At 39.9% G+C, this 13,951-nt stretch overlaps 2 protein-coding genes across 8 annotated transcripts; both read right to left on the bottom strand.

Moving 5' to 3' along the window:
• Positions 1-138: 138 nt before the first annotated feature.
• LOC139641389 (general transcription factor IIF subunit 2) lies at positions 139-8,831 on the bottom strand. Of its 3 annotated transcripts, none has more exons than XM_071515749.1 (9): positions 8,701-8,831; positions 7,888-7,961; positions 7,548-7,566; positions 6,613-6,751; positions 4,986-5,045; positions 3,637-3,718; positions 2,892-2,991; positions 2,572-2,715; positions 139-1,912 (listed from the first exon to the last, which is right to left on the bottom strand). In XM_071515749.1, exons 1-9 carry the CDS (start codon positions 8,764-8,766, stop codon positions 1,790-1,792), a joined length of 807 nt encoding a protein of 268 aa, XP_071371850.1. In that variant the 5' UTR covers positions 8,767-8,831; the 3' UTR covers positions 139-1,789. The 3 variants fall into 3 exon arrangements, with proteins under 3 accessions (XP_071371850.1, XP_071371851.1, XP_071371852.1); XM_071515750.1 differs by having other exon boundaries at positions 4,986-5,029; positions 6,609-6,751; XM_071515751.1 differs by lacking the exon at positions 4,986-5,045.
• A 620-nt stretch (positions 8,832-9,451) lies between these two features.
• On the bottom strand, positions 9,452-13,775 carry gpalpp1 (GPALPP motifs containing 1). Of its 5 annotated transcripts, none has more exons than XM_071515758.1 (7): positions 13,546-13,775; positions 13,258-13,379; positions 13,066-13,175; positions 12,194-12,446; positions 11,242-11,406; positions 11,033-11,131; positions 9,452-10,502 (listed from the first exon to the last, which is right to left on the bottom strand). In XM_071515758.1, exons 1-7 carry the CDS (start codon positions 13,628-13,630, stop codon positions 10,284-10,286), a joined length of 1,053 nt encoding a protein of 350 aa, XP_071371859.1. In that variant the 5' UTR covers positions 13,631-13,775; the 3' UTR covers positions 9,452-10,283. The 5 variants fall into 5 exon arrangements, with proteins under 5 accessions (XP_071371859.1, XP_071371858.1, XP_071371856.1 ...); XM_071515757.1 differs by having other exon boundaries at positions 13,066-13,169; positions 13,246-13,379; XM_071515755.1 differs by having other exon boundaries at positions 13,246-13,379.
• Between the last annotated feature and the right edge of the window lie 176 nt (positions 13,776-13,951).

Genomic DNA, 13,951 nt, shown 5'->3' on the forward strand with positions numbered 1-13,951 from the left:
TTTATTTATTATTTTGAGTAGGACTTGGCCAAGTAACAGCTTCACTACTATTCCCATCACATCTTGAGTACCAAGTAGTTAGTGGCTAAGGCAGGTTATTGAGCACTTTGTGGAAAAACTACAAATTTGGCACATATGTAGCAGAGGTAAACTGTATTTTCAGCTGCTGGGCCACCAGATTGTGCCTGTGGCCCCTGTATTCACTGTCGTGGGACCAGACTATACAGACTTTGTGACTATAACCCAACAACGCAAATGCAGTAAGATCAATAATGGCTTGAAATGCTGGAGTACAAGGAAAGAAACTTGAGTTGCCTTAAGTGCATCATCTGAGAGCTTTTATGTGAAAATGAACTCAAATCTCTTGGGGACACCAATTTTCCAAAACATGCACTGAGTAGTTTCTTTGGCTCCAATCGAAGTTCATTCCACAGACCATAACTGAGCCACCTTTAAGATGGAAAAACGGTCTAAAAATCTATAGATTGCAGAGAAAGTAACCTACTACCACAGTGTGTTGCATAGGTACAATATGTAAACAATGTTCAAGAACAGACCCCAAGTTGGTGCAGTCCAGTCTCTTAGGTGGCCATTTGAAAATTATGCACAATAACCAGGTTGGTCGTTTAGTTCTCAGTGCTTTATCATGATTTGTTTTTTGTTTTCTGCCATTACACTGTTGTATGAAGCTTTTAAAATATTGTTACCACACTTGGCTGTTAGTAAACATGTATTAGACTTCCAACACTGGGATTGTTGTACTAAAATTATTTTATTGCCCGAGTCAATCAATTGAAAAAAAAAAAAAAGACAATGAAATTTAACATCAATGTGAAGACAGGTTACTCCTACAACACCTTAAACACAGACTTGAAGGATTATAGTAGTGGTAAAGTTACTACTGGCCTCTTGTAATGGAAATAACAAAAGCTGAGGCTGAATAATCTTCTGGGAGTCATGATGTAGAAGCCTGTTAAGTTGTTGGAAAAAAAGCACATTACACTTCATCTGAAAACAGCATATAAACTACAGTTTAAAAAAATAAGTAAAATGGCGCAATGTCCAAACATCTCAGAAAGACAAACTGCATCTCTCCGTTTTTGTCAGGCTGAAGAGGAGCTCAGTCTCAGGTATGTATAATACAGCATTTTAATTCCTGTCATAAGTAGAAATTTGTTCCTAATTGCCATCCACTATATCAGTATTTTGTATGAGCTTGGTTGTTTCATTACTCTTTAAAATAAGCCTGTCCTGGTAGGCTGCTGCAGGTATACAGATGATGCATCGAGTGGCCACAGCTGTGAGCCGTGTCACATCATCCCTCTCCATTAGGTTTCTGCTCAAAACACTGAACCTTTTCCCTCTGGGTGTACTGTAGTATCAGCACAATCAATACTAAGAAACCAGTGGTTCATAAACTCAATTCTTTGCCTCCTAAAACTATATGCTCTATGCCTCTGATGGACAGAACAACTAATTCAAAACACTGAAGGCCCTTTCCTCGGGGTGTGTGCCACAGCTGTGATGGAAACAACATCCTGAACTGAGTACACACTTGAGAGTAAAACCTTGAATTGTTCCCCGTGTCCCCTCTTCATGCCAGTACCTGGAGAAGATATACAACTTCTCCCTTTAAAACTCTGCCGTTGCTTCACCCCATCATCCAGTCTGTTTTGAGACCCGATGCAAGGAAATCGGCTAAGAACTCCCAAGATCCAACCAAGGTCCGGTTTGGGAGCGAGCCCCAAAAGATGAAGCGGTGGACTGTCGGCCTTGGTAGGGGGCAAAGCTACTCGTCAGTCTTTTCCTCGCCTTGGTAGTGTCTGTACTCTGGCCTGAGTTCCCAGGTGTTCTTGTGAGTTCCCTTCACATTGTAGATGCCAATGTCACGCAGGATTTCCTTCAAGTAAATCTGGAAGAGATAAAAAGGACCGTTTGTAAGGAATGTCAAATTCACTGCTCTCGTCAAAAAGCAAGAGACAATATATGTTTATGAGCAACAGAAGCCTTTTGATTTGAATAGTCAATCGACAGAAATAAGTTATTATACATTAACAAATGTCTGCAAGTTTGAAATTAGATTGAAGACTTTTCAAGACCTTATCAATGCCTGTTAGAATGAAACAAGACCAATTTCATGATTGAAACTTTCAACCTATCAGAATATAGCTCTGATTTCTCACCAGAAAAAGCATGCACCAAGAAATCTGAACATTGAAGGCCTCTAATCCTTTATTTAATTGTATTCAAGACCTTTTAAGGCTTTGAGTTTAGATTATATACTTTAAGACATTAAGACTTTTTCAGGACCTGCAAATACCCAATTAAGGAAAATGTATATACTTGGAAATCAGTATCTCTATGAAAGTGAGTTCGTTAAGTTATCTGTAGTCTTATGCAACAGAAGCAGCCCATGGCCTGATTCACTCAAAATGACCTAGATCTGATGGCTTTTTCTGTGTTTAGCCAGCAATGTTCATCAAATTTTCTTTCTGTGTAAATCCCAACTTCATCATTGTAAAAGTAACATTATATCTGATAACCAAACCATCTGTTGCCCAGTAGCCTTACCACAGGCTGTTTGGTGATATCCACCAGGTCTTTGATGTTGTAGTATTGGTGCTTCTCAAAAGCGGAAAACAACATGTCCAACACTTGCTGTTTGTCGGCTCTTGCTCTCTTGCCCTCCTCCTTCTTTTTCCTGTCATACTCGAGCTACAGAAAAGCAAATAGACAAAAGTCAGTCATCGTACACAGCGTAAACTTAGGGTGAATACATGCCCAGGTACACCGATGCACAATGTTGCATGTATGGGCTACATTTTGTACAGAAAAAAAAAACTGCTGGGTGAGTTATGAAACAAGACAGACAGTCATGCTTGTTTTCTTACATTGTAAGCATGGTTGGCCACAGGTTTGTAGTTGTTGGTGACAGCCTTGTCCAACTGTTGAGACAGCCTGACAGGCTTGGAGGACTCTTCAATTTGTATCCTGTCACATAAGCAGAGTCACTTTACTTGCCGAGTACAATACAGGAGTTTTCCATACTAACACACATGGAACGATGACATTCAGTTTTTGATGGTTAGATGGTACAAAGCTTTTAGGACCGAGTGAAAGCCGAACCTTCCACTGAAGCCAATTTCTATCTTTGGGGAACAACTATCCAGTGTTGGAACTTCGGCAACCAGCAACAATGAAGACATGGAGATTTCGGCTACTTTGACATGTAGCTGGCTATTGTCTTACAGACTATAGGGCACTTCATTAACTATGCATACTGATGACCAATCAGAACATTCATTAAAACCTGGGTGTAGGTGGCATCATTTACACCAGGAAGTAGATTGGAATTCTAAATCAGTTTGATTCATCATCAGGACATTAGTCAGATTTCCACAATTCTGACAGTTATAATAATTTGGGTAACTTTACATTAACAGGTCCTTTGTTAAATGATATTGTATTATTTATTATTTAACAAAGGACCTGTTAATGTCAAGTTACCAAAATTATTATAACTGTCAGAATTGTGGAAATCTGACTAATGTATATATTCAACATTACAAACAGCACATAAATATTTTGGTATAGATACAAAAATTGTGTGTGTGTACTGTTTCACTGAGCGCTCACCTCTTCAGCTTCATGTAGTTCTCACTGACAGCAGGTCTGCATTCCGCTCTCTGCACCACCACTCCCTCCAAGGCTAATTTATCTAAAGAAGAGAGTTAATCAAACTGTCAGTCCAAACTGCATAACTTCACGTGTTCCCATGCATTTGCAGTGCATGTTTATTTCATAGGTAAGAAGGGGTGTGTGGGTGCATGTGTGTAAGAGAGAAGGCAAGAAAACAGACACTTTTCACTCTGTGAACAAACCGGGCAAAAAAAAAATCCACCCTAAAAACATAATTTAATTGTGCTATTCACATGATTCTGGTTCAATCCAGTCAATAGACATGAAGCTTTCTCCCAAAGCTAGAAACCAGAGGAAAAGATTTGAGCAATCACGATGGTGATGATGTCCATTTTTCCCCCTCAATCAGAAATTGCAACTGCACTCATATCTGATATCACTACAGATAATTACAAGTAAACTATACTGTATATTATCATGTTTATCGTAGGCTTCTTCTGTGGATTCCCTCTTTTAATCACTCTTAATCACTCTTTATAAGTCAATTATGGTTTCAGCTTTCTGGTGGCAGCAGTCCACGCTGCAAGTCCACTTTAAGTAAACAAAATGAACAAGCCTAGGTTGTGGACCCAAGAATGTTGATTTGTCTCACGTACACACACAAAAGTTTAATTAGTGCAGTTGTTGTACCAGGAGAAGAATAAATAAATAAAATACCACCCAGGGAACTTGTCCATAATGTCCACCAACATGCTCCCCTATTTATTGTCAAGAGAACTCGGACTAGAGTATTAGCTCTGTTACTTCTAGCTTTGGGAGAAGCTTGCTTATGTACATTGTACATAAATCTAAACCAATGTTTCCAATAACATAATATCATTCTTTAGGGCAGATTATTTATACAAGTTTGCTGCTAATCATTGAGTCGGATCTGCATTCTCTTCACCAACACCACATCACAACTGGCCTGGCCTTCCAAACAAATAGCACTCCATCCATCACCACCAGCAAGATGCAATTCTGGACCCCGTTTGACCGCAGTCCCACCACCTTTCCATCCTCCACTGGAGACGGTGGAAACTAAGTATTGAAGCTCCAAATGGAAATTCACACATTTTCCCAAAGAGACAAGAGGCCTTAGCTCTGCTTCAGGGCAAAGTTGGCCACCTATATGGACCGGTGTCTAGGGTTTCGGTGCCAAGACAAGCACCTACCAAGGCATGTATACTGGGTAGTTAAACCAAAAAAGTAAACTATTGAAAAAGATTTTAAAAAAGACTCTCGTCCTGTATGATTCCCAGTGATGCAGCTCTGTGACTCACTGGGGATAGAGACGGAGGACTCACCTGGACCTGCCCCCGCCCCCGAACCTGAGCAGCTGCCATCAGATCTCTCTTCTGACTGGCCTACAGGGAGGGAGGGAGGGAGGGATGGTGAAATGAAAATGCAGGGGTGGAAGACGGAGGGGAGGAGGGGATCGAATAGTAAGAACCACACCCAGGGTTTAGTTGGCCCTCAAGTCTCAGACCAAACAATTAATGACACAGAGAGCTTCTCAGTGTATTCACCTCTTATGAGCACACAAGCGTGCATATGAGCAAGCAAGCATGCGCTCACACAACAAGCGAGCACAGATACACCCCCCCACACACACACACACACACAGGGCTGAACAATATTGAAAGAAAATAACAAAAAAATATGAATCTTCTGCTGAATAATATAATTACAATATGAATTGTGATACAGGTAGACAGATTTTTCTATATACTTTTGTTTTTTTAGCACACACAATACACAATTGATTTGAAGATTTTCTCGAAGTTCGATTTGATTTGTCAGCTGGGAATTCTGCACATGTTTATGTAGCTGTCTGTAACATTTTTTCCTCTGATGAAAAAACACAGCCTTTTGCAATCTGGAAAATGCAGCAGTGAATAAATCTCTCTTCAACAACTGAATTTTATATACTGTATCATTCTTATGTGCAATCATGTCAAAAAGAGATTTTTAATCTCAAGGGAATCAAAATGCCATTTTAACTATGCAGCAGCCCTAAGACACAGACACACACACGTAAAATGGCGTCCCACTGTGAGCACAGTAGCACAAGCTCACCAGCACCCATAACAAAAAAAGACCTACATTACAATCGAAGGGCAGACGGAGTTGGTGAAATTCAAACCAAACAAACCCATGCACAAATTAAAGCAACTCCACATTCAGCAAGATTTGTGTTGATTGATACGTCTATGTTAATGAGTTCCAAATCACAAAATATCCTGAGTGTTTGCACCACTGTCTCTGATCATATACCCACTCTGCTGAAATGATTGGCAGTGGACTGAAAAGTGCAAACCACAAACAAATGATTGATAGAGAAACAAACAAAAAAATGAAAAGAAATAAATAGTCACTTGTCTATGCAACAGTAGAAATAAGATAAAAGACAACCAGATTAGCTGATCAGTAGTATGGGATGTGAAAAAGGCAGAATGGAAAGAGAAGCAAGGAAACATGTAGTGTATGTAGAGAGAGGAGCAGGGCGGGGATGTGTGAAGACAAATATCCAACGTGCCAATTCTCTTCCCTTTCGCCTTGAGTGTTCACTTATCCACTATATACATGTCTTATGCATATTCTCTTAGGGTAGAGGACAAAAACACACTCTAGGGAAAAGCTATTGAGAGTCTAAAACACACAGACAAGCAGGGCAAGGGAAAGACTGTGCATGACGACAGCAAGCTGCACACCAAGTAGCAGGATGAGCGCCTCCACCACCTGATCACACAGAGAACTTACCCTTAGGCTGTTCTACAAATAGATCACACACATCACAGATAACCATTAATTCAGTTAATGGATCGTTGGGTTATTAGAAAGCCTCATCCTGCAGCAGGGGCATTCAAAACAGGCAATTTTAGCACTTGGTCGTTTTTGTCAGACTTGGCTCAAAGACGTGCAGAAGCTCACCTGACGAAGTCTCTGTGAAGACTGCTAACGTCTGACCTCCCACTGTCTGCATGGTGAATGGGTGCTCACGAGGCGCACGCACCGATTTGTCTCCAATACCCTCAATCACAGTCAGCTCTTCGTTCAAAGTGAAAGAAACCTGTAAAGAGCAGCGTCATCCAAGACTTAGTCACTTTAGCAAGTTTCCTTATTTTTGGTCTTACTGCCATTTTCCTGTGTCTAGAGTACGTATAAAGCAAGTAGAGTGTAAACAGTGGATGCAAAAACATAGGCATTTGAGCAATACCTGACACATACTGTGAGCGCTAAATGTATTTGTAAAGTGACACATTTTTTGGATGTTTTGGCCTCATTCCTTTGGATGTGAAATCAGGTAATGACTAACAAACTGTCAGTTTGACTTGGGGTACTTTCAGTCATATCAGAAGAACAGTTAATGAACATAAGTCTTTAGCCTATTTGTACAGCCCCCTCTCCCTAAATCTGACCAAAAGTATTTAATCAAGATAATATTATAATTACTGAGGACAGTAATTAATATAAACTAGTCATTGTTTGCATTGAAATTGTGTATAGGTTTGCTTTACATGCTATTTTTCCAGAAATGGCATTCTAATTATTAGAATGCCATCTCTGGATTATTCTCTGCCATATACAGATTATCTAAGAATCTAATAACCTGTGTATTATGGGTGTATTACATCATATGAATTGTTATCATAAATTAAGCAAGTTTCAGAGTATTACATATCCAACCAAACAGTTGCAGAATGTAACTTAACCCTTTTAGCCCACTCACAGAGAGTGACAAGCAAGAAGAGAGCGAGACATGACATCCCATCGAAGCCGTGAGTATGACTCCAACCCAGAATATTGCAAGTCCATGGGATACCTCTACCACCAGATACATTGTGATTTTTTTGCGTTTCACTTACCTCTGCTTTTCCTTGGTTTCTGAAAGAAATTATAGATAAACAAATAATTAGCAAGCTAGTTATCGTACCCATCAGAAGCTCTTCATTGTCAAGAATACCAGTAGTACATAGCAATGCCTAGTACATAAGAGTAATAGCAACATTTACATTCAGCCTGTATAACTATCTAGTTAACCAAATGTATTTCTCCCAGTCTTTGAAAGCATACTTTATCAGCACATACTATATTTCCATTTTTTCCATTTCCCCTTCCAATACTCACGTTTTGTGTACGGATAACATAACTAGCTTGCACATACTGAGAGACACACAAATAAAGTTAGCTTCTGGGTTTACATACTTGGAGATCCTGAGTTTCCCGACATCGCCTCTGCCACTTGCTTTTGCCCATTGCTGAGAGAGATATTTGGGCACCTGCATAAGAAACATGAGTATATTTTACACAACGGGGAAACAAAGGGATGTCTTCCACATCTTGAGAAAGGTTATTAATGGTTCAGATGGAATACATAATGTATAAGCATTATTTTAAACAATGTTTGTCCCTTTCTCATGAGGTCATTTCTGGCTGCCACTTCAATCTACAAATGTAAGATGAAAACACGGTAGAAAGGACTTAAAGCAAGCTGTTGTGATAAATTATCTGTGTCAGAAACGGTCTGTGTCCACGTTCATTTGGACTTTGCCTACCGTTAGGAAAATTGGTTACTCTGGTATTTATTGAATAACTTGGTCAACCAATTATCTACAAATGCACGTTAAATGAAGTTAATAATATAGTACTTCCATAGTTAAGTCTTCTCATTCCGTCTCTTGTCCTCACTTGCCATATTGCATATACCTAACGTTACTGAGACCACATAACACATTGTTTTCATTTCTACAATAGCCAAACGGTGGTCTCTGAACTCATAATTAACATGGTTATATTACGTCTGTTTAATGCGAGTGATACACAGCCTTTAAAGAAGATTTAAGAGGCCCAATAACTTATTTAGCTACATAATTTAACTAACAACGTACATTAGGGTATCTGGATTACTACTCTTAACATGCTAAGCTACGCTACAGTTAGCATTAGCTGTGGTATCCTGCTAAGTTAATGATAATATATATTCAGTTATAATAAGGTTATTTAATAAACATTACACACCTTTACCAACCACACACCCGTGTTCTGCTTGGCACCAGTTAGGTCAACTTCTCCTTTCTCCGACATGTTTTAAAATTATGCCTTCTTCACACTTTGCCGTTATCACAAGCGACGAAACCACAATACACACACGCATGCGTAGAGGGGGACCGGGAAAGTATGGTGGCTGTACAGGTCCAAATCCACATCAGCGTTGCGTTTTTATTACAGTGGAAGTCGCCAGTAGCCTAGGGATTGTCATGAACACTCAAACGCATAGTAGTGAATGTCATTTCTAGCCTTTTTCCGTTTTCGAGCTTTGAAAAGTGTACATTTCGGAAAAACAAAGTTTTCATCCAACAGTGACGATATACTGTTGGTTAGGTCGAGGGTGCGATGGGCAGTTACCTCCACTAGTCAGTAGATGGCGCTATATGCTCTGTGGATAAAAGTATAGGCCTTAGCGAGATGCATGAGTAGGGTATAGCGATGCTTTGGGTCTTCTTTCGTTTAAGTAAAAATCTATGAACACTGATCAGTGATCAAAGTACAGCAGATAATCGATATGACAAAACTCCACTTACATTATCAAAATGAATGAAATCATTAATCTTTACTTGCTATATGCCTACTCTATGGATTTTGACAAAGAAATATATTGTTTTAAGAGGTTGTTACAGTGCATTTAGGTGAGTTTATCCTCCAAAATACTACCTAATAGCAACTAACATCATCATCTAAGTATGAATAACAACATGAGGAAAAGTATGTTTCAAAATACAATTTTATCAACTTTTAAAAAACAAAAAGTAGCAAAAGGAGCTTATGAAGACAAGGAAGTAGATCACAAAGCTACACGGGGAACAGACAGCAGCCCAACAGTGTGTTTTCACAGCAGTCTGCACAACTTGTTTTCAAAGAAATCAAATATAACACTAATCAGGATTTCATTTTACAAGTAAGGGTTATGTTCCTATAATGGCTTGAGGCATTAAAGGATGATGGTTTTTATGTAATGAATGTGATATGCTGAAGAGCAGTCAGGTGACAGAAAGGCGTGGTTTGGTTCACTGATTACAGACAACATCTAACAAAGTGAGCCACTTGTAATGTGGCTAAAATGAATGGGAATCATTGACATGCTTCTTAATTCTTGGTCAAATCACACAAACCCAACATTTGAACATGCCAGGATTATCTGTTGACTCCCATTCATTTAAGTTCTGTGATTCTTCTTCTGTGTATGTATTTTTGTATGCACTGTCTCACGGGAAACTATATAAGATAAGCTATACCAGCAGTTTTCTTTCACATCAACATATAATTGTCTGAACCACTTTACAACATTTGCTGTAGGCATTAGACTTAATGACATGGTCTCCCACAAATGGATACGTCTTACAAAAGTCTGACATGTCATAGTCTAATATTTATCCCAATTTAGTTTAGTCCACAGCCGAACATTTCACCCAATATCCTTTTGTCTAACGAACCAGCGTCCATGGAAACACAGTCCATATTATACAAACCCTGGAACTTTCACCCTCCAGACACTAACTGGGGGTTTGCACACTCCTGCAGGCTGCAGCCCTCCTGACAGTTATTTACAGGAACATGCGGTCCTTGCTGTGGGAGAACCGTGTGTTCAGTTCTTGAGACTTCTTCAGCAGTCGCTGCTTCTGCGCTTCGTCGAAGCGGTTGACCTGCAGGTCGTTGTCCCGATCGAACGGCCTCCTCTCCACTGGCTGGTCGGACTTCTCCTCCGCCTTCTGCTTCATCTTCTTTGTGTGCAAATTCATCAGGGACTCGGCGCGCTTGGAATTCTGACAAAAAGGATTGGGAAGTGATGTTTAAACAAGTCATCTCATTTTGTATTAATCATATATGGGGACAATTGGGGAGAATGAATATCTATTTCATGTTCTAAGTTCTTGAAAAAAACATCCCATAATTGTATTTAAATGCATCATTCCAATTCCAAGTCAAAGGTTTGGACACAACTGATTGAATGTACGTTGTTTTTCATTATCTTAAAGCCATTTTGATCTTAAGGCTTATGCTTAAATGCTTGAAATTTGTTTCTTAAACAAATATAAATAGTGAAGTTGATCTTATGTATGAATTTCTTTCCAAAGCCTTTGCCTTCTCATCAAGGCAAAGGGCGGCTACTTTAAAGAATCTAGAATATAAGATAATTTTGATTTGTTTAACACTTTTTTGGTCACTGCATAATTCCATTTGTGTTATTTCATAGTTTTGATGTCTTTACTATTATTCTATAAAATAGTAAAAATAAAGAAAAATGTGGTGTGTCCAAACATTTCTCAGTATTTTGGACAGTAGCACCACTTACATTATACTTCGACACCTTCTCTGCCATTGCCAAGTCCTTGTGGGACATTTCTGGGACGTCTTTCTCCTTCTCATCCTTCTTCTTTCCCTCAAGGCGCTCCTGTCGGTCAAGAATAAAACCATGAGACAGGGAGTCAAATATACAAGATAGTTAAGAAGAAGTATAGAGACAGTTATTTTTAATTTATCAGCGGGTTGAGGTGTTCCTACCATGACCTTGCGCTCCCTGTCTGCAGGTGTATCTGTCCAAATGGAGCGGTCTTTGTTCTCTGGACCCGACCTCTTCTTGAAAGTGCGAGCCCCCAAGCCGATGTGCTGCAGCTCTGGTGGGAGCTCCGTCATCCACGTTTCTCTGGTCAGCACCTCGGGACCATCCTGTGGACAAGATACACACAGACACAAACACACAGACACACACACACAAGAGGAGGAGAATACTTTTTATTCCCTAGCTACATCTATATCTCCAGTGTTAGTCTGAGTTTACCAAATCAAGACCTAAACCTAAATCAGCTATTCAGAAAGAAATGTGCCCACTATCACAGAGGCAAACATTGATCATGGAAATGCTACCATGTCATAGAAAAGTCAAGGGATCTGATCACAAAAAAAAGCACTGGAACATAGCAGAAGCCCTGTCAGGAAAACCAACTCTTTACCATGTAGTGAGTTGTCCTTTCTTCTCAAACTAATGCATAACATTGTTGAAATCTAACTAGCTAGACACATTTTGCACAACTACTGTTTGCATATTTTATTTATAGGTTCCAGCCGCTTCACCTATTTTTATACTCAACTTACTTTGTATTATAAAAAACTGAAGATACCCCATGCACAGCAGTGCTTCTCTCCTGGCAGGGTAAACCACAGTAAACCAAAAAAATCTATATTCCAGCGCACACCAGGATACTAGGATTGACACTTTTTTATTAACAGGTTACATTAAAAACAAAAAGGTATTGTATTATACATTGATATTTTCACTTTTACTGTAAATATTTTGCTTGGATCTTCCTACTTTATATTAGTGTTTTTATGTTTACTATCTACTTTTTTTGTTATCTGTTTAACGCTATTATCGAGAAGGTCCGCAAGTAAGCATTTTATTGCAGCGTTTGTACCATGTGTAGACTGTGCATATGACAAATAAACTTGAACTCACATCTGAGGTCAGCTTCTCCTTCATCCTTTGCGCCCTGCGCTCAAAGTCCTGAGCCACGGAGTCCTGAACAGAGTTTTTGGCCGGCATCGGTCCGATCACGTCCTCATCCTCTCCGTCGCTGCTGGACAGCTCGGCCTGGTAGCCCGGCGGCAGGGCCGGCCCCGGGAACCCCTCTCCATCTTCATCATCGTTATCGTCGTCATCCGCTGCTCTGCGAAAGCCTGGAGGCAGGGCTGGGCCGAGCACAGGCGGCCTGAAGGAGGAAACACTGTGAAATTAAAGCTTCACAGGGCAAACTCTTCATCCAGTTAGTTGGCATTTAACAACTTATGTTAATCTAATTTCTGATCAGTTAATTTCATTAATTTCATTTCTGATCATTCAGTGGCAAAGGGGGACTCGTCAGACCCAGGTCACAATTTTAATAGCTTGAGACTTGACTTTGACTTGTACTTTGATGACTTGAAAAGGTTTCTTAAGTCTTGACAAAAGATCTTGTGCATGTGTAAATGACTTAGATTGACAGCGATGAGATTTGTTCCACCAGACGACTGAATTTAAATTCTGTTTTCTGAATTTGTATGGAAAGATCGAATTTATTGAAGTTGAAACGGATTATAGGAATCAAACTCATAATGCACTTACCAAGTTTTTATACTATTAAAACGAGATTGCATTGAAAAGTCCAAGATATTTTGTTTTCTTTAAGCTATCAAATTGATACTGGACTCTTGGTTTGTTTAGACTTGGGACTTGACATTAATGACATAACTTGATAATTTACATTTAGACTTGAGACTTGTGCCGATCTTGACTTGAAGACTTGAAACTGACCTGGTCAGACCTCTGATGTCTCGAGTTGTTTTGCTCACCTCTCTGGTGAACTCTGTTGCTTCTTAAATCCTGGAGGCAGAGCTGGCCCGAAGAAGCCATCATCATCGTCATCATCATCGTCATCATCATCTTGCGCTTTCGTCTCCTCCTCCCTGCACAAACGACATTATGTTTAGTTGTGTGAACTTTTGTTTTCTTTTACTTCCAGAGTAATGAACCTGCCTCTCCGCGGGTCCATCTCCAGCTGTATGCCTGGTCTTGGCTCTCTTGAACACCACCTCCTGCTCACTTTCATCCGAAGAACTCGACGGTTCTCCCCGTTTGTAACCGGGAGGCAGAGCTGGACCAGCGACTAATAATACAGAAGAAGAAAAATCAGCGACAACAGAACGACAACAACTATCAGCTAATAACTCTTTACTATCCAAATCAGTCTCGTGAAACACCGACTCAACTGACATGGTTACAGCCTTTGATTCCACACAGAAAACTGAAAATTAGACAGAGACTTAACTCACATCCTTTTTCATTATCTGAATCTTCATCGCTTGATTTTCTGAACGTCGGGGGCAACGCAGGTCCGATTACATTATGACAGGACATATTTATCACGGAGTCACTTAGTCACCTCTCCAAAAATACAAAACAATTTCGATTAAAGTAAGAAACGCGCTTTATTCAAGGTTAACTTGGGCCATACGCTGCAGAAAATAAGAGCTCAGCTGGTGAAAGATGTGTCTGAAAACAAGCGGATCCCCACAGAACGAATTTGACCGTTGCCTCAGGAAGTAAACAGTGACAAGCCAATTAACGAACAGATATAGATCACATGACTATCACCACGGAAGGAGTAATGTGTGTGCGCGTGGTTCGCTTTGCGTCAAGCTAAAGATAGCCAGAATACGACCAGAAGGAAGGACAAAT

Source organism: Centroberyx affinis, unplaced genomic scaffold (genome assembly GCF_046629955.1).
Source record: "Centroberyx affinis isolate AG114_WGS23_722 - 3 ecotype Tasmania unplaced genomic scaffold, CSIRO-AGI_Caff_v1 ptg000367l_1, whole genome shotgun sequence".
NCBI lineage: Eukaryota > Metazoa > Chordata > Actinopteri > Beryciformes > Berycidae > Centroberyx > Centroberyx affinis.